This window comes from Protopterus annectens, chromosome 12.part0, assembly GCF_019279795.1.
Source record: "Protopterus annectens isolate FY-2018-M chromosome 12.part0, PAN1.0, whole genome shotgun sequence".
Lineage (NCBI taxonomy): Eukaryota > Metazoa > Chordata > Ceratodontiformes > Protopteridae > Protopterus > Protopterus annectens.
The window spans coordinates 92920479-92939769 of record NC_056746.1 but is presented as its reverse complement, the minus strand read 5'-3'; the positions used below and the strand labels follow the sequence as shown (position 1 = coordinate 92939769).

At 37.8% G+C, this 19291-nt stretch overlaps 2 protein-coding genes across 2 annotated transcripts in view; one reads left to right on the top strand and one right to left on the bottom strand.

The window, feature by feature from the left end:
- Positions 1–2493: 2493 nt before the first annotated feature.
- On the bottom strand, positions 2494–3626 carry FAHD1 (fumarylacetoacetate hydrolase domain containing 1). The gene has a single exon (XM_044089107.1). The coding sequence runs from the start codon at positions 3433–3435 to the stop codon at positions 2770–2772; it is 666 nt and encodes a 221-aa protein (XP_043945042.1). The 5' UTR covers positions 3436–3626; the 3' UTR covers positions 2494–2769.
- Positions 3627–3816: 190 nt separating this feature from the next.
- HAGH (hydroxyacylglutathione hydrolase) overlaps positions 3817–19291 on the top strand; it is a 135046-nt gene continuing 119571 nt past the window's right edge. Inside the window, exons 1-2 of the mRNA XM_044089104.1 lie at positions 3817–3984; positions 15428–15609. Of these exons, the coding sequence (XP_043945039.1) occupies positions 3912–3984; positions 15428–15609 (255 nt within the window). The 5' untranslated portion in view covers positions 3817–3911. The remainder of the gene's footprint in view (positions 3985–15427; positions 15610–19291) is intronic.

The following is a 19291-nucleotide window of genomic DNA, read 5'->3' as shown; positions in this document are numbered from 1 at the left end:
CACATAAAAATAAGGTCAAAGATCAAAACATAGCCCTATTATTAAGTAATTCAGTAAGTGAATGCAGTGTCAAAAAGTTAGTAAAAAATAACTGGTGGCTCTTGGTAAATGTTCCCGATATTTATACATGGCTTGGGGAAGAACCAATTTTTGTGACTAAGAAAGGATGAAGTCTTAATGACATTTGTCAGTTGGAGTTGAGAAGTTTAACTTAAAAAGAAACTAAATTTATTATATAGTATATATAAATGCCTATCTTGTAACTATTATGGGTATATAATAGAAGGGAAAATAGTTCCCATAGTAAGCAGGAAGACTGATATGGCAGTTATAATTTAAGTCTAATTTGTAGTTTATACTGTTAGATAGGTTCATAGATTAGTATTAAGCTAACTGCCTTTGTGAGCCATTTTAAGCCTAGCCAATTATCCCTTGTGAGACTCAAATCCTGCACCTTGTGTTTGTAAGGCAAACACCTTAACCATTAGGCCACCCTCCCAAACCTATGCTTAGACTGTGAGGTATTTTATGTGGGTAGAACAATCAGGGAGTTTTACCACAGAATATATGAAAATGCACACGTTATATGTTAGATATAGGCAATGCATTACCTAAACATGTAATATTGTGTACTAAGAAGGTGTCAAAAAGGATATATTTGTGTTTAGTACTACAGACCAGCTCATTATACTACAGACCCGCTCATACTACAGACCAGCTCAAGAATTTTGAAAATAGGTTACATGCAGAAGAAGAAACAGGAGAGACGTATGTGTGGCAGCTTAAATTAGAAGATTGCCATTTTCTTGGTTTAAATTGCACAGAATTTAAAATATATTTGTAAGGAAATGATTGAAGCACTTGCCTTAAATAGCTATTGATGCAATGGATTATCTGAATGTAATGGTGTATATATCAAGTATTTTATGTACAGTAAAGATCTGTCTGGAGAAGGTGCAGTAAAGGAAAAGTGCTTACAAATCGTGATTATTAAATAAGTGTGTTAATAAGTGGAATTCATTCAAATATATTTGAAAAATAAAAAAAAATTGAGAAAATTCCTGCAGATGGCAAAATCTGTTACATTAACTTTTAGTTGTTTATTGACATTTGTTTACTGGGAAAGACAGATTGCATAATTTCATCCTCATTCAGTGGAGGCCCGGGAAAAATGCTCCACAATTAAAAGAACAAAAAATACGTACAGAGATAAAATTAACATCATATTACAATACGTTGTAAGTACATAAATTAATACAAATACTAATACACATACAAATGTAAAATAATGCATATATATACTAGCATTAAAAAAACATAAATAAAATAAAAATGTTAAAGGGGGGTGCTTCACGAATGTGTAATAATCCATCTATCCCACAAACCTCTTCCCATTTTTGTACATGGGTTTGGGGTGTCACTTCAACAGTGATAATCTACAACCAAGGTTCAAATCACAGGGTGGCTAACCCTGCCATAGGTGTTCTTCCATGCCACACATTTGTACATACACTCACATCTATTACCAATTTAGAGTATCCAGTCCATCTACTGCACATCTTTGAAATGTGGAAGGAAACTGGAGAAAACCAAGCAAACACTGGGAGGGCATGCAGTCCATAAAAAAGGCATCCCAGCTAAGAATATGGCCAGAGAACCTCTTGCTGGGAGGTGAAAATGTTATCCACTGCACCACTATGCCTCCTGTATTCCCCGCATGGTTCTGTGTTGTACACTACTGGCAGATGATCATTAGAAATACATTTTGTATGGCCTAACAGCATGCACTGTGATTGATTACATACACTCTACTTCTATTAGTGTTTTAATATATAGCCAAACTATCTCTCATTCCAGTGCTATTACTCTATTGTACTGCGGTAGCGTTGTCGCTTCACAGCAAGAGCGTCTCCTGTGCGGAGACATTCATGCGTGAATGGGCGTATCTTCGTTGAAGGTTGTGCATAAGGGCTGACAGCTCGGCACGTAAAAATCAACTGCCAGTCATTGGCGGACCGGAGTTCCGCTGTGGCGACCCCTAACCGGGAAAAGCCGAAAAACACAACAACAACTCTATTGTACTGCAGTGAATTGTATTTTGTATTATATAAAGTGTTTACTTTTCTGTACTGTATTGCTATATGGTATGTTGAATGATGCATTCTGTTTCATGGGTTCTACTGTAACTGGCAATGGGCACAGGTCTTGACTGAAAAGTGTTCTCGAGCCATACATATGTACGCACACACTTAACCCACATATGCACATTACACCAGCTCACCTCGCCTAAAACTGGTCTTATGCAGAAAATGCCAACTCATGCAACAGTCAAGGAGTATGTCTCACTCACTGTGTACAATAAATAAATTAATGCATACATACATAAATATAATTATTTGATTTAAACAAAAACAATACATACTGTTGTTGCATCAATACCGTATTTGTGCACTTAAAAATAAAATATGTATGTTAAATCAGAGAAAAGTAAGATGCGCTGCAGTCTAGCATTTATTTTACTTAAAACGTGAGCAGTTGTTGACCAATAAGATCACAGAGTGTCACAATAAACGCTTTAAAGAATCTCACACCAGTTCAACTTACTGTTACATAGACATGTCATAATTACATCATGATTGTTTTAATTTCCTAACTTTTGATCTTTGGTTCAATTTTAACCATTACTCAATGCCGATAATTTGGTACTGAAGCACTCTCTAAAAAGATGTTCACACAATTCGTGTACCCTCTTTACAGCACTGTATCGACTTAATGCGTTTGCCTCTCAACTTTGAACTTCATGCTGACGATATCTTCTAATCCTGCATGAAGTTCGTCATATTCTTGGACAGCAGCAACTCCTTCGGGCGTCCCGGTCAAAATGATATCCCCTTCCTCTAAAGATATAATTTCACTGATGTAACTAATAAGGTACGGAACCGAAAATACCATTGAGCCTGTATTTCCTTCTTGCCTCAACTTATCATTCACCTTTAACCAAAGCCTTAGATTTTGAGGATCAACGATTTTCTCTTTTGGTATGAAGTCACTCACTGGGCATGACGTATTAAACGCCTTTGCTAATGTCCATGGCAACCCCTTTTTCTTGCACTCGTCTTGAATATCTCTGGCTGTCATGTCTAGACACAGTGCATAGCCCCCGACATGTTCCATGGCACTAACTTGCGGAATTGCAGTGCCTCCTTTCCCGATAACAACCCCAAGTTCTACTTCATGGTGCAAATTATGACAATAATAGGGCATCATCACAGGGGATCCTTCCCTCACATACGCTGAAGGTGGTTTTAAAAACAAAACAGGTTCGGTGGGAACTGGATTTTTAAGTTCCTTAGCATGGTCCGCATAATTCCTTCCAACACAAATTATTTTTTTACCCCACTCCCAAAACCGCTGCAAGCTCCTTTGGGAAGCCATTGCCCCTTAAGTCCAAAGTATGAGTAGGAAGAGCACTTAACTTCCGGTCATGATGTAAACACTAAAAGACACGTGGCACTACAGTGTGGTCGAGGGTTCAAACTTTTAGCAACCCAGTAATGATTACTGTTAGTAACTGGAAATGAGTATTATCCACGACTAATAAGTTATAGAATCGATCTTTGGTGGTAATATCCTCACTGTGAATGTCGACGGGCAAAAAAAGTGGTGGAATCTACTTTTTAAGCCCATCACGTGACACACAAATGATGCATGTAAACAGCCGTCTGACAGCGTACGTGACGGTGTTGATGGGCAGTGGCTGCGACGTATGGAGGGCGGGGCTGTGGTTCTCCCATGTGATTGGTTGTAAGCTGAAGGGTGTTCTGAGAGGTAATAAGGGAGAGTGCAGGTCAGATCATTCGTCATCACTCACCAGGATTGTTGCAATAATTCCTGAAGGCATAACAAGTGGTATGGTCTTCCGGCTCTGGAAGGTCTGTTCTCTTGCAATTCTTGGAGCAGGAGCCACCGCTGGTTTCAGATCTGGTATGTTGAGGAGCGTGACTCAATTACCATGGGAAGCTGCCCCTGCTCCAATGGAGCAGAAAGTGATTAATAGTTTCATGCCGTTTTAATATATGCAAAGGATTGCATATATGAAGGTTGAAGAAGCACTTTAATCGGTGGTGTTTGCAGTATTTCCAGCTAGTACTTGATTTATACTGGGCCTTTGACAGCAGATGTGTGGGAGACACTCTAAACTAAGGAGTGAATTATTCTAACTTTCTGTAGATTGGTATAAAACATAGCTAACTTAGCTGTTTGCAGAGTGCCTCTGATATGTTCAAACCTGTTGCTTTTTTTCTCTGACTGGTGTAGGTGTGGCATGACAGGTATCATGGATGTTGGTATTCTGACGTTAAATACTTGTACTACCTGTCGTCCCACTTTTCACAGCTCATTTCTGACAGGGATACTTATGCATTGGTAAAGCCTAAAAATGGCAGGTGTCATAATATTTTAAGGGGAAGTCTCTTTGCATTAAATATAAAAGTAGTATACAATATATCCGATACAAAACCCTAAGCAATACGTAGTAAGGGTTGTGTGATTTTTTGCTAATAAACTGAAATCGTCCTTTGCAGTGGTAGAGCAGGGTGTGTGCTGTATCATATTAAATTATGAAATGTTGCACCTGTGCTAATGCCCTTCTTTTGTCATAACTTGCATTCCGAAGCAGAGCGCAAAGCATGCAGTTCCGCAGCTTGGCATTTGTACAGCAACTTATTTGAGTTTGGTCCAACTGAGTTATGTCACAAGACCTAACGGGGTTCTGCTGTTAGGTTAGTTGGAATAGCAGATATTTTTGCTCACTGGAACACTACAGTATGCACAGTTACGTTTAGAATTTTAGGATTTGTGCAGAAGTAAAAATGTACGTTTTGTAATACTTCGTTCACTCTACTGATGGAAGGTAATTTATTCTCCACCTCAAAAGCAGCATAATTAAATTATGTATCTTAGTACCCAATTTTTCATAGAGCTTACTAGAAGTGGAAGAAACAGTTTCTAACCATTCCTTCTCCTATTACCTTTTGTACCAAATATAATGAATCGACTTAAAATACAGGTACTGTGCAGCTTGCTTTACTTTTTCATAAACAGTTATAATAAAATTGCATAGCTCTTAACTGCCCTGATTTTCCCCCAAAATATAGCTCTGCCCCTTCCCAACTCCTATATTGGTGATTTTTGTGAGAAGAGTAGTAGGATATGCTTAATATCGTATTATCAACTGATTTTCATTCATAAAATGCATTTTAATTCACATTCTCGCAATCAGTCATTTTCACAAGTTAACAGTACTAATAGTTTAATAACTGTCTCTGATTGTCTTTGATTATTTCTGGATTCTTTGATTCTGGAGGTAAGCAGTTAATAGCTAGGGAAACGTTTTTCCTTAATACTGTGACAGTTTCCATTTTTGCAAATGGTATTTTCCATTAATACTATTTGTAAGGCGAAACTGGCATTGCCTTACAATTACTGTACATGACCAAGCTGAGGTTAAGGGCAGAAATGCTCTGTGTCTGTATGATAAAAATACTCCAATACTCAAGATAAACTAGGGTAGACCACTGATAAATTCTGAACAATTTCATCCTCAACCTGGTGTTAATAATATTACCATCAACACAGAGTAGATAGGAAGTGACAGTGAATAAAATACAAAGAATGTGCAATGCTTAGAATATAAACAAGTACATTAAGAGGATAAAATTGCACTGCTATTAATTTACATTTTACTGCAAAGTTTGCTTTACATTTAGGAAGAATGAACTGTGCATATATATACACACGCACATATACACATATTTGGGTTTATGTCAGATTATCAAGTGTTTGGAAGCTACAGCTTCATATGATCAAGACCATATGTTCAAGTTTTTGAAAAACTCAGATGAAACAAAACAAAAATGTACATTTTTGCAGAGGGGTAAGCCCCCTGCACACCCCATGGGGGCGAATGCAATCCCCACCCCCTGCAAATTATATATACCAACTCCTAGATCACACTGCAGTAGGGAAAGGGGTAAAGTCCCCAATCCCCACTGTAACATGATCTCCATACAAATACTTTGAGTTTTTGGAAAGTTGAACATGTGGTCCTGACTACATGAATTCTGAGTTTCCAGAAACTTAATAATCTGACATAAACCCATATATATATATATATATATATATATATATATATATATGTGTGTGTGTGTGTGTGTGTGTGTGTGTATTATATACATATATATGTGTGTGTGTATGTAATTAATATATATATACACACACACACACACACACGCTTGGTATATAAAAGTCTGAGGTGGGGTAATTGAAGCAATGGAGACTAGTAGGGTAGTTCAGGTAAAGGAGATAGAGAGATTCTCTTTTTGCTTAGTAATTCATTTTTAAATATGTTGAGTGAATATAATCCTTATTGCCTGATACATGCAAGCACCAATGGACTAATTAAAATACATTCTCATTCATATTCTTTAATCTCTGCTATAAAACTGGATACTTGATCACTTGCTTTATCTCTTTTCTAAAATCTTCCTTCAAATTGGCCAAAAGAGCTTCCACCTTGTCCTTCAGGTGTGTCCACCTTCGTAGACTCAAGACAGATCTGTCAGTCATTCCTTTTATGTCACATTTTATGCATTTTTTTATATGTAGTTTCAGTTTTTAGTTATCTTTTTATTGTAGTTCAGACACACTTGTACAGGAGAGAGAGGTTTATTCTGAGGTGTGTGCATGTATTTTTGGGGGTTCTTACCATTGGTTTGGAAATGGAGATGTAAATGTTTTTAATTATTACTGTAGCTGATTTTGACATTTGTATTAATGGAGATGTAAATGTTTTTAATTATTACTGTAGCTGACTTTGACATTTGTATTAATGGAGATGTAAATGTTTTTAATTATTACTGTAGCTGACTTTGACATTTGTATTAATGGAGATGTAAATATTTTTAATTATTACTGTAGCTGTCTTTGACATTTGTATTAATGGAGATGTAAATGTTTTTAATTATTACTGTAGCTGACTTTGACATTTGTATTGTGCCAGTGTGGTTGGCTTATATAGCGTCACTGTTGTAGTATGTCTTCCATAGATGGTCAGGTTGTTTATTGTTGTTAAATTGTTTATTTTGCTTATGTCATTGATAGAATGTATGATATTGTTTATAGGTACATAGATAAGTACTAGGCTAGTTGCCCTTGCAGGCTATTTAAAGCCTAGCAAGTTTCACTTCTTGTGCTCGGAATAACCTACTTCTTTGGTTATAGATTGACCTTAACCATCCTATGTTGATAATTATATATCCGCTAATAAAATTAACTGGGTTCATACTACAGATAATTTTGGGGACCCTTACATGGGATAAAGCATTTAGGAACTGTATCTGTCCATTAGAACTACAGGGTATAATCTTGGGGTAAAATTCATGTTTCCAGTCCATAAGTCTAAATTGTGCTTGAAAATTAACATGGGTAAACTTTGTTTTATGTGGATGGGGAGTCTATTCAACAGCAGTGATATCTTCTGAAAAATATACCTGTCCCTCCAAACTTTTCTGCTGATGTTGTAGAAAAGGTTTTGATCTCTAGACTGAATATTTATGATGCCATTTGACTTTCTGAAGTGCACCAAATCTATCAGTAATAGGTCAGAGGATGCCTTGTATGCCAGACACGGTCACGTATTAGTAGTCTGTCGGATACTTAGTATAGGGACAGGGTTTTCAGTTGGTCCATATAGGATGTGGCTTAGGCCTTGTATTCCTTTAGTAAGGTATCTCTGTAGGAATTCCAGGTGTTGCATATTTCTGGACAAGTACATGCCAAAGAGTCAATATATTCAATGACTGGCTTAATAAGGGCTGAGTAAGGGGGCGCAATGACATCCGTAGAGTAGACATAATCTCTGTTTATAAGCTGTGCAGCGTCAAATAACTTTCTTACAACAATAGTCACATGCTAGTCAAAAGTTAGGAACTGTCCATGTAAGTTCACAAATCCTGAACAACCGCGACACCTCTTAGGGGCCTGGGGGACTCCACTGGTGACCAATCTCTTTGTGGTGGTAACTTGCTCTGTTTTGATTATCTGCATTCTGTCTGTGAGACAGTTGGCAATCCAATGGGTAACAGGGGCTTATTCCCAGTTTATTTGGCTTTTCAGTAGAATTGTGTTAAAAGTTTTGGCCAGGTCAAAATATGCGGTGTGCACTGTTTTGCCTTCATCCTTTGCTTTGGTAACTTTTTCAAAAAATCCACCAGGTTGAGTAAGCATAACCTGCTCTTGACAAATCCAAAATAAGACAGGTGTGGTGTTTGGAGGTTTGCTATGTCCAGGTCTTTCCATGGCTTTGCATATGTGGCTGGTCAGACTTATGGGTCTGTAATTGTCTGGGTCAGTGGAAGGTCTTCCCTTATGTGACACATCATCCGCCTTGTTTTATTAAGTAAGTTACTAGGAAATAGTATAACTCTCTTAGATTCAGTCAGGAATATAGTGAAGCTTCATTTAGATATTTTTCTTTATTTGTCTGAGCCTGTCCTTCAGTGTTGTTTTAAATATTTCCTGTGATTCTGAACTCTGATGTCACTGTGAATATATATTTAGTATTGTCTTGTTCTTTTATTATTTATTCAATTTGTTTAAACCTCTCACTGTGACTGACCTTTGTAGAGATATTTACGTTTTGAGAGTACTGGCATATTTATTTGGTGACACTGTGTGGGGCACTCTTACTAGTCTTGCTCTTGGTCAGACTACCGTTTGTATTAATATTACACAGTAAGAATGGACACCCTTTGCTAAGAGCCTTAAAGTAGCTGATAAGGAGTTGACTGGTGGCAATGTTAACTACCTTATAGTCTGGGCAGAAGGGGGCATAGCTAGTAAACCTGTGCCAGCCTTTCCCAGGTGTGTGTGTGTGCCTGTGTGTGTGTATGAATCAAACCTCAAAGAGTGTGTGTGTGCATGTGTGTGTGTGTATGTGTGTGTGTGTATGTTAGCTACTTGGGCAGGGACACAAAGCACTATTTGGAGAGAGAGAGTGTTGGAGGTCTTGGCTTGGAACCCTGACTAAGGACTCAACTCTATTGCTGTGCCAGTGGGGAGTCTTATTGGGGGATCATGAGAAAGAGGGAGAAACCAGCCCCAGACTGACTGTTGTCTCTGTGTGCTCTTAAGGGAAATTGTACTTGATGCAGAGAGCTGCATGTGGAAATACTGTATGTGTACCTGTTATCCAATCAATGAATGTCCCTACGTAGGTGCTCGTGGTGAGGATTGAGGCTCCTTGATTACTGGCCCAGAGGTAAGTTATCCACATCACATATTGGTTGGCAGTGGTAGCTTGTCACACCTTATACAGGGGAATGACTGTACTATTATTTATGGCTAACTTGTCTTTTTATCTGTCTTCATGGTAGGTTCTTTTAAGAAGTTTTACATTATTTGCAGCTATATTATTTTCTCTTTCTTATTGTTTATTATTGTCTGTGCGTATTTTCTTTTTATTGTTTATTTTTGACTGTGCATAATTGCCTATCTCCTTTGTATCATTTTTCCTTTTTGTGGTGTTGCTTCAGTTTCATCACAGTCAGAATGTTGTGGTTCATTTGTTCTGATGGTGTTGATTTCTTCAAGGTGTGTGTCTGCAGTGATTCATCCTTTTTTTGTTCCTTTCTTAAATAGTGGTTGTGTTTATTTCTTTTTTTTTTTTGTTAATTTATGTTTGTTTACAAGTGGTGCGTAATTGTATAGTAGGCTGAAGAGTGTTGCTATTCTTCCAAACACACTGCATGAAAAGCGAACAAAGCTGTACTGGATTAAGGAAAATAAGTTCAGTAATTGTGTAATATCCTGCCTAGTCCTATGAAAATAAAGCCCCAAACGCTTTCAGTTACTTTCAGATATATGGCATTCTGACCGTAGAGCATCTCCACATACTGCACTGTTCTGCATTTGACTTTGGTAGGGAGGTCAGCACATACCATATGGTTACCCTTTATAGTGTTGAACTCATTGTCTCAGCCATAGAAGTGTTCTTATCCTACACTGCAGAACTTGTTATATGTGATACCAGGTAAATAGTTAAGCAAGCCACTGGAATAGATGTCTTTGAGCCGCGTGACCAGCATTCCCTCAGTTTGCTAATTGTGAGCTGCTGTGCACTATTGGATACTTTCTTTCCTTCCTTCCTTTTGTTTTTTTTTTGAAGAGATCGATCTTCACTCCTATCTCGGGCAAACCTGCTCCACTACCCTACCTTTCTCTCACCCCCCTTAGTCTCTCTCTCTCTCTCTCTCTATATATATATATATATATATATATATATATATATATATATATATATCCCCTACACCACACTGGCACACCAGAAACCCGACAGCCAAAACACCGACACCACACAAAACCAACAGTCCACATTACCGAACACCATAACACCGACTCACAGTGCACACACAACACAAGCACACCAAAAACCTTACAAACCTATACTAAACCTTACGTACACGACTATCTATGCACTAACCTTAACCCTAACCCTAAGGTCCGTCACTATCGCACACTTACCTTACCCGTACCCTAACCCTAAAGTCCATCACTATCGCACGCTTACCTTACCCGCACCCTAACCCTAAGGTCCGTCACTATCGCATACTTACCTTACCAGCACCCTAATGTCCATCACTATCGCATACTTACACAGTCGCGCTCGATTCACATGTCGGTGTTTTCAGCGTCGGGTTTCGAACTGTCGGTTATTTCCATTGTCGGTCTTCCGGTCTCGGTGTTGTGAATGTCGTTCTTGTGTACTGTTGGTCTACTGAAGTAGACCTATATATATATATATATATATATATATATATATATATATATATAAATATATATGTACTTGACAGACAACACCTTTTCCTCCATAACAACCAATCATATTCTTCCAAGAAATCAGACATGCATAACATGTTGTCTATATCATAAAATCCATTCTACCACACTATTCTGTTCCTGCTCAGTAATCCCTCCATTTCAGTGATTCCCCCAGATGTCAAACAACCACCCGTACACCCTAGGTTTCACTCACATGGATTTCTAAATCTTACCACACAGTATTTTTCCAGGCTCCTTGTTGAAATGTTAGCACTTAAAATGCCAAGTGCTGAGCAACAGAAAAAAAGACAGAAAACTCAAGGAAGAGCAATTCTCGAAAATCCTTTTTCTCCTTAAAATTTATTTTTGTATATAGGGAAAAAGCCCCCTGCACCCCTCCATGAGGGTGGCAAGCCTCCCCCAAACTTATATATACCAACTCTGAGATTGCCATACCTCAGAGAAAAGGGAATATTCTAGAAATGGCATCTCTGACTTGGTATATGTAAGTCCATTCTTTCGGGCCTTGCTGTAGCGGGTCCTGACATTTCAAATGGTTACCATGTATCCATTCTTCTGTCCTAATTCTTCTACTTATTCCGTGCTATTTACCAACTTCCACTTTACAATATATCAATATCTCTAAAGGAACCCCCTTCATCAGCCACACTTTCTAACATGTAGAAGCCAAGAAGAGTAAGGAACAGTCGTATCCAATTTGCTGTCTGTATGGCAAAATTAGCACTGACATCAAAGTCGTCGTTATCGGCATCCTGGAAAATAATGGGTGTTGCTGCGGAAAGTCAGCCCGGCAATGACGAGGGCAGCCAGGCAAGAAGACTTATAGGACAGCTTACAGCATTGGTGGATTTGCTGACGCCTCTTTGTGAGGCAATGGTTGTGCGTACACAGCGTCCGGAAGTGGGCAGAGGCATTGACGAACAGGGAACACGCCAACTTCAAACGAAAAGGAAAAGACAATGCCTAGATGGGGAAAGAAGAAATGATAGTGGAGTTGAACCGAAAGGTGCATCGTTTAACCCCGCAGCAACACCCATTATTTTCCAGGATGCCGATAACGACAACTTTGATGTCAGTGCTAATTTTGCCATACAGACAGCAAATTGGATACGACTGTTCCTTACTCTTCTTGGCTTCTACATTTTGTGTTGTTGGTTTTGGTGACAGTGAGGGAAGCTGACCGTGGTTTTACATTTTCGTGGTTTTAGTGAGCGGTATGGAGAAGGACAAGGACAGTCAGCCCGGCAATGACGAGGGCAGCCAGGCAAGAAGACTTATAGGACAGCTTACAGCATTGGTGGATTTGCTGACGCCTCTTTGTGAGGCAATGGTTGTGCGTACACAGCGTCCGGAAGTGGGCAGAGGCATTGACGAACAGGGAACACGCCAACTTCAAACGAAAAGGAAAAGACAATGCCTAGATGGGGAAAGAAGAAATGATAGTGGAGTTGAACCGAAAGGTGCATCGTTTAACCCCGCAGCAACACCCATTATTTTCCAGGATGCCGATAACGACGACTTTGATGTCAGTGCTAATTTTGCCATACAGACAGCAAATTGGATACGACTGTTCCTTACTCTTCTTGGCTTCTACATTTTGTGTTGTTGGTTTTGGTGACAGTGAGGGAAGCTGACCGTGGTTTTACATTTTCACATTTTCTAACATCTCATTCTCAGCTGCCTCCCTCCAACTTTACCCCACTTCTTCCATACACCTGCTTAAGGTGAAGGTGCACTACATTCGCTCTTCTTCACAGTAAAGCATAATATCTCTTCCATAGCAAACTCAGCATCTGCATAAACACCTCAACAACTTCTTCCACCTTCAAACTCCAGTCTCCTTCTTCATGAGATGCCCACCTCAACAATGGCTCCACCCCTATACCATCACCAAAGTAATTCATAGTCTACCTGCTCTAATCAAAACGTTTTAAACCTAAGCACCCAGAGTGCGTGCAATAGACTACATTGCTTTCATTCCCTGCTACAGCCCCACAAGCAAGATGTACCAACTTTAACTGAGATTTGGCTAAAGCCTACAGTTAGCTGTGATGAAATTGTACCCTGTGGCTACAGCATCCTGCATCTTGATTGACCATGTGAGAAGGAGGATAGAATACCTATACTCTATCAAACCAACCTACTGCTATTACTGTATCCTAAACCTACCCCACCTTTCTCAAGTGCCAAGTTATGAGTCCCATGCAAAATTCATCTATGCCATTGCCAATACTACAGTTCTCAAAAGTATAATCTTCTGGATCTACATTCCTACTGAAATCAACATTCTTGGAAATGTAAACATTAACTGGTCAACATCCTGTATAAGCTGTCATCCATGCATTAATATTTTTAATTTCTCATAACTAATAACATTCCAAACCAGATACGACATGTACTCTAGATTGGATTCTAAATAAGAACCCAAGTAACGTAACTCAGTCTGGCACTCTGCCTGATTTTCTAAGTGACTATCATCCAACATTTGTAACTCACCAAAACCCAGCAAATTCATAATCTACAATTCCTTCAGAAACTTTTCCCAGTTTAATAAAGATGCATCCCTTTCCTCATTGCAGCCAATTGAGTGGAGCATGTTCTGCACTCCAATAACACCTTCCTAAGTACATTCTATAGCTATTCACCCAATCTGAAAGCAAGAGTTATACCTTCTCCTGCCCCTTGCCTTGCCAAGCCACCAAACAATGAATGCAGCCATGAGATGAAGCTTAGCACTCCTGGCTGAATGACAAAGCCCCTATCAACTTTTATCATTATCTCAATCAAACCCCAGGCCCAAATGACCGTACACAAGGAAAAGCTTCTTCACTTCCCAACAACATACCTACTTGAAATCTTGTTTTGTTAGCTTTGATTTATTGGTGGCAGTATTATCATAAACTTGGGATGGATGACTATTCTCGAAAATTGTGCGTGTCTGTGTGTGTGTGTGTGTGTGTGTGTGTGTGTGTGTATATATATATATATATATATATATATATATATATATATATATATATGTGGGTGTGTGTGTGTGCAAAATGTTCTAATTACTGCTGTAATGATTGCACAGGGAGGTAATGGGCTTGGTCTAAGGGAAAGAACACTGTCCTTTGCATCATCGATATGTGGGTAGCAGTCAGAATTAAATGATTATTGTCTCTACAGATAGCTGTTTACTTCAATTTTTCTGCTGACATGAAAAAGAGTATTTTAACATGCTTTTAAAAAGGAGAAAAATGCCAGTGCAATGCATATAAAAGATTTTTGTGTTGACAGAGACATTTCCTCATCTTTTGAAAAGTTGTAGCTTATAGTTTGCATGTTTATCCATTTTGGGATAATCTCTGCAGTTTGCTCACCCCACTGTCAAAATGTTTTTTTAATATTATTTTTCATAACTAAATTGTTGCATATTCACTTGGGATGTAAGGAAATTGTTTTATAGGAAATGTTGATGGTTTTACCTAGAAGTAGGTCACTCAGAAGCAGCACATAATGGGTGACATTTTCACCCATGGGACTAAACGTATTGGCTTCGGTCTGCACAGATTCAGTTGGCTTACGCTTAGCCGTAACGCATTTCACAGAATAACGGAGACAAGTTGGTATAATGTGTAGTAGTTCTTCAGTCTTTAAAAACTCTCCTTTACTCTTAGCAGCTTCATGTTTCAGTGATATCAAGCTAAAGGTTCTGCCTGCACTAGTGGAAAAACAGTTTTGGAGAGATTTGATCTGATATTTGGTTGGGAAGGGCAAGGCAGCTGCAACTATAGGTGTACCTGTTATGCAGTCACCTTTGAATTTATGACATTGAGTCTTATGACTCTGCATTTTTAACTACATTTGAGAATTATAGGGTTAGTTAGCAGTTGTCATTTAGCATTAACTACTAGCTCTAAATGTCCACATTTTTATTGAAGAAAAATGACTGTACATAGTTCCTGCTAGTGACAGCTACCATTTGTGGCTTAAGTAAAAGGTTTTTATATCTCACATCAATTTGTGTATCCTAATTCTCTTTTTTTGTGGAAGTGTTAGCTTGAATGCAATATTCAGAAAATGACTCCCTGAGCCAAATCACCTGGTTTAATTCTGCTTTTTAAAATTTTCCTTCAACCTGTCATGTAGAATTAATAACTTAGTAATATAAAATCAGAAGGAGCTCTGGTGTGATTATATTTGCTGTATTTTATTTTCTGAATGAGCAGACAAGTGCACATATTTTTTGCAGACATCCTGACTTCTTGATTCTGTGCTGTATCCTAGCTGATATAGATGTTTTTAAGATATACAGCATTAAAATAGCATCTTTTCCCCATATCATTATTTGGTCTTTACAAGCAGGAATATTCCCATTTATAACTTCTTTGTGGTTGTTTTAATTTTCATTAATTTCCTTCATAATCTGTTATTTGCTAGAGAATGGGGCGAGCTTTATCTGTCTTTAGGGAATAGTATTTTAACAGCACATTTAAGCAACCTGTTGAACTTGCATGTTTGTTCTATTTTTCTTTTCTTAATATAGGTCATTCTATATTAAGTACATGCTGTCTGCACACTGAAGAGTCTTTTCGAAAGACAAAAATTGTTGCCCAGACCAACATGAAGGTTGAACTGCTTCCAGCACTTTCTGATAACTATATGTACCTTCTGATTGATGAAGATACAAAAGAAGCCGCCATTGTAGACCCAGTGCAACCGCAAAAAGTAAGTGCAGCATATTGCAGAGGGAAACATCTTTAAAATGTTTGCTTACTTGATGGTTAGTGATTCCCGTTCATTTCCTCTTGTGTTTTACTGCTACTGCTTGGCTGTTGGATAGCTTGTATGGTTATTATCTGTTGCACTTCTGTTCATTTGCACACCTCTTCCCAATTCAGCCTTATTGCATAAGTGCCTCTTAGCCATCTCAGATGAGCTCATACAGTATTCAACAGCATTCAGTACCAGCATCCTTACTTTTCTGGCTTTTTACTTGTTTAAAATGTGTTGAGTTCTTTACTGCTGCATAAATGACTTTCACATATTCTTGCACAGAAAGGTTTTAATTGTATTAGTCCCTGTAGGGTAAGGCTGAACAGAAAGGTGGGAAAAGAAATGCAACATATCTGCAAATAATAATCTTAACCACACTGTCTCAATCATTGTGAGACAATTAGGAAAATATGTGATACACGATCATTCAGGTGATAGCACTTGATTTACTGAGGTTGTGGATTAGAAAGCATCATGAATTTAGTACGAGTGTGTGCTGTAGGATTTGGTGAGGGAATAGGGAAATGTGTTAGATCCACATAGTTTAGGAAGTTGAAGGCTAAAGTCACACATGCAAATTGTTTGAGAGGTGTGCTGCTGTCAAAAGAAAAATGTTTAAAAGAAGGCGGGGCTTAAGTAAGCTATGTAATGTTTGACTGAAAATGATTGGGTAGATTATAACTGATGTATAATGTCTGCAATTGGGTGTGTCAGTATGGTTTGTGATGTAAAATGCTTACGACTAGGATTGTGTCGATGTGGTTTGTTTTTATTTATATAAATGTATGATTGCTTAAGTGATCAGTGATGTTTTAATAAAGATGTTTCTTTTTTAAAAAAAGGCAGGAATTGAATAATGTATGTAATGCTACTTAGGTTATATGATGTATAGCAATATATGTGAAGCATAATATTTGTTAATATTGATTTGTTAATACAGTTTGATTACTTTTGTTTAAATATAAATTTGCCTGTGTCACAAATGATAATTCAATACAGGTGTTTAAAAAAAAAGAAAGCATAATGTGTGTTGGGATTTTGCCTAAGATACAAAGCAGTCTTGTTTGCTTGGTTCAGAAGGTTTATTTATTTATTTTTGTTTGCTGCAGTAGTACACTGACCAATACTGACCAATTTCAAACTCTACCTTGGTGAAGTACAAACCATTTCACAAACAAAAAACAGAAATGTAAGCAATTGCATAGTAGTTCAGAGTAATTACATAAAAAAAAAAACAGAGTATATACATTCTAGCGAACAAGCACAGTGCAATATACATTCAAGCAGATTGTAACAGGAGAAGAGACTCAGGAAGGTGATATGTTAGGTGATATGTCGTGTGTTGAAGCAAGAGCATTTAGCTTGGATGAAGAAGTGCTTTTTGTATTCTGAATTTGGAGTAAGTGTTGATTTCCTTAATGTCGATCGGGAGAGTTTGCAAAAAAGTAAGTCCCCGAGAAGAGAAAGAATATGTTAGAGAACATTAAGAATGAAGTAGTTAATAAAAGGGAACATAGTTTTGCATCGTTACTAGGAAAAGTTTTTTTGGATGAGTTGGCAGAAGTCTGTCCCAAAGAAAAATCTTTTGATTACACTATGATTTTTAAACATGGCCCTTTGAGCAAAGAAGTAAAGAAGGCTGTTACTGAAAATTTGAAGGTTATATTGCATGACAACTTTCTGCAGCCCATTCTTGGTACAACCCCTCAGTTTGTTTACAAAAGACATTTCAATTTACAAGAAAAATTGAAAGAATTTCTTACAGTAATTACTCCTTTTTCTCTAACAGAACTATAAAATTATGTTTAGGTGTGGATGTTGTTTGCAGTGTAAATGTATACACTTTGGACAGACTTTGCAATTTCTTAGTAATTCTTACAATTTTAGAGTACTTTGTACATGCGACTGCAATTCAGTGAGGGTGATGCATTTAGCTTTCTGTGACTGTTGCCGTTATTATTATATAGCAAAATAGAGAGACAAAACTTCTCATTTATGAACGTGTATATGATAATAGAACAAAATGAGAATACTATGCCCTTCAAGCATACATTGTCTGTCAAAACCATAACATTTTCTTTTTCTTTGTGCTAGAACAGATTTTTCCAAACATTAGGGGTGGTTCTTGGGAGTTAAAACTGGAGGAGTGTGAATTAAACTGGCAGCTAAGATTCCAAGCTAACAAGCTGCCAGGCTTGAATGAAGCCATATCAATTTCCAGTGGACTTAAAATCCGAGACTCTAAATTGTAAAACTGTATTATATTTAAATGTGTATAATGCTACTTATATTTATTTTTAAAATACATGTTTTTTATGTAAACATATTTATTCAGGTGAAAACATTCACGTGAGTCATAACGTAGTATTTTTTATTTTTTCATTCATAGATTGATCTGTGCTTGTGATTTGGGGATCTTGGTCACATGTTGGGTTTCATTAATTATTTAAATGCAAAATTTTATATGCCCAAATGTTCTGATGAAATTCCAAGTTTGTGGGACGAAAGCGGTTAACATTTGGAATGCTGGTTGACTGTTAAATACAACCAAATTAACTTTTTACCTTTGTGGTTTTTACTGCAGAGTTTTGACAGTGCAGTACCTTTAAGTTTTCTAGCCTTGCGAAGGTTTTTGGTTTCTAATATGAAAAGTATATATTGTATTTATAGTGTACAGCAGATAAACAGGTAAAGTTATCTCTAATGCAGTCATCAGTTGTTGCAGACATGACGCAGTACAGGTAATTCTCTATGTGCAGTAGTCTGTCCAAACTTGTTAGAATCTATATAACATTTACACGTGTCCTCCTGAAATTAGTGGTCTCTAAGAGAGCTGTTGAAGTGTAAAATCATGCCTATTCCCTTGACATCACGCGCATCTTGGTGTGCTAAGTTTGCAGTTGCTCTTTCACACGTGGAAAGACTGAAGGGTAACCTCTGCAGTACAGCGCCTTCATTGCTTCAAAGGGAATACACTTGATCTCAGAAATGCAGCCTCCATAGTAATGGTGGCTGGTAGCACTATTTTGCCAGCTTATAGGTTAGTGCAGTAAGTAACAGGGTAGTTCTAGCAGTTACTAAAAGCCATGTATTAGAGTTAAGAGCAACACAGTTGCAATCTTGGTTACTGGCTAAGTTGATAAATCTTGGAATTTTATTCTCTGTAGTTTGTAAAAGTGTAGTGTTCTGTGATGCCAGCATTGTAATAAAAGATAGACCATTCTCTAGCCTGGGAATGAGCACATTAATAGCAGTGGTACATATGGCCTCAGCTGTTTAAGAAACTTGAAATTTTATAGGCTGTATTGAGCTGTTGCAATACCATGGTCACCTAGTTTTCAACACGGTTCTATTTTGATCCAGTATGATGCCCAGCTATTTCTGGTGTGAGTTGCCCAGCTAATGGATGGTAAGCTTATTGTCCAGCAGTAATCATTTCTGCTATAATTCATTGTTGAGCCTGGTAATGTGTATGTTAGCACTAAGCAATGTCAGCTGTATACATTATGCAGTTTAAGTTGGGAAGATCACAAGGAATGTTGTTGATGTAAAGAGAAAAGAGTAGTGGGTCAACCACCAAACCGTGTGGTGCACCTCGGTGTATAGTACTATTGGAGCACCAAACAGTGTGGTG

Excerpts from the sequence above, each read along its gene's own strand:
- FAHD1 (XM_044089107.1), bottom strand. The coding sequence starts at position 3,435 with ATGGCTTCCCAAAGGAGCTTGCAGCGGTTTTGGGAGTGGGGTAAAAAA.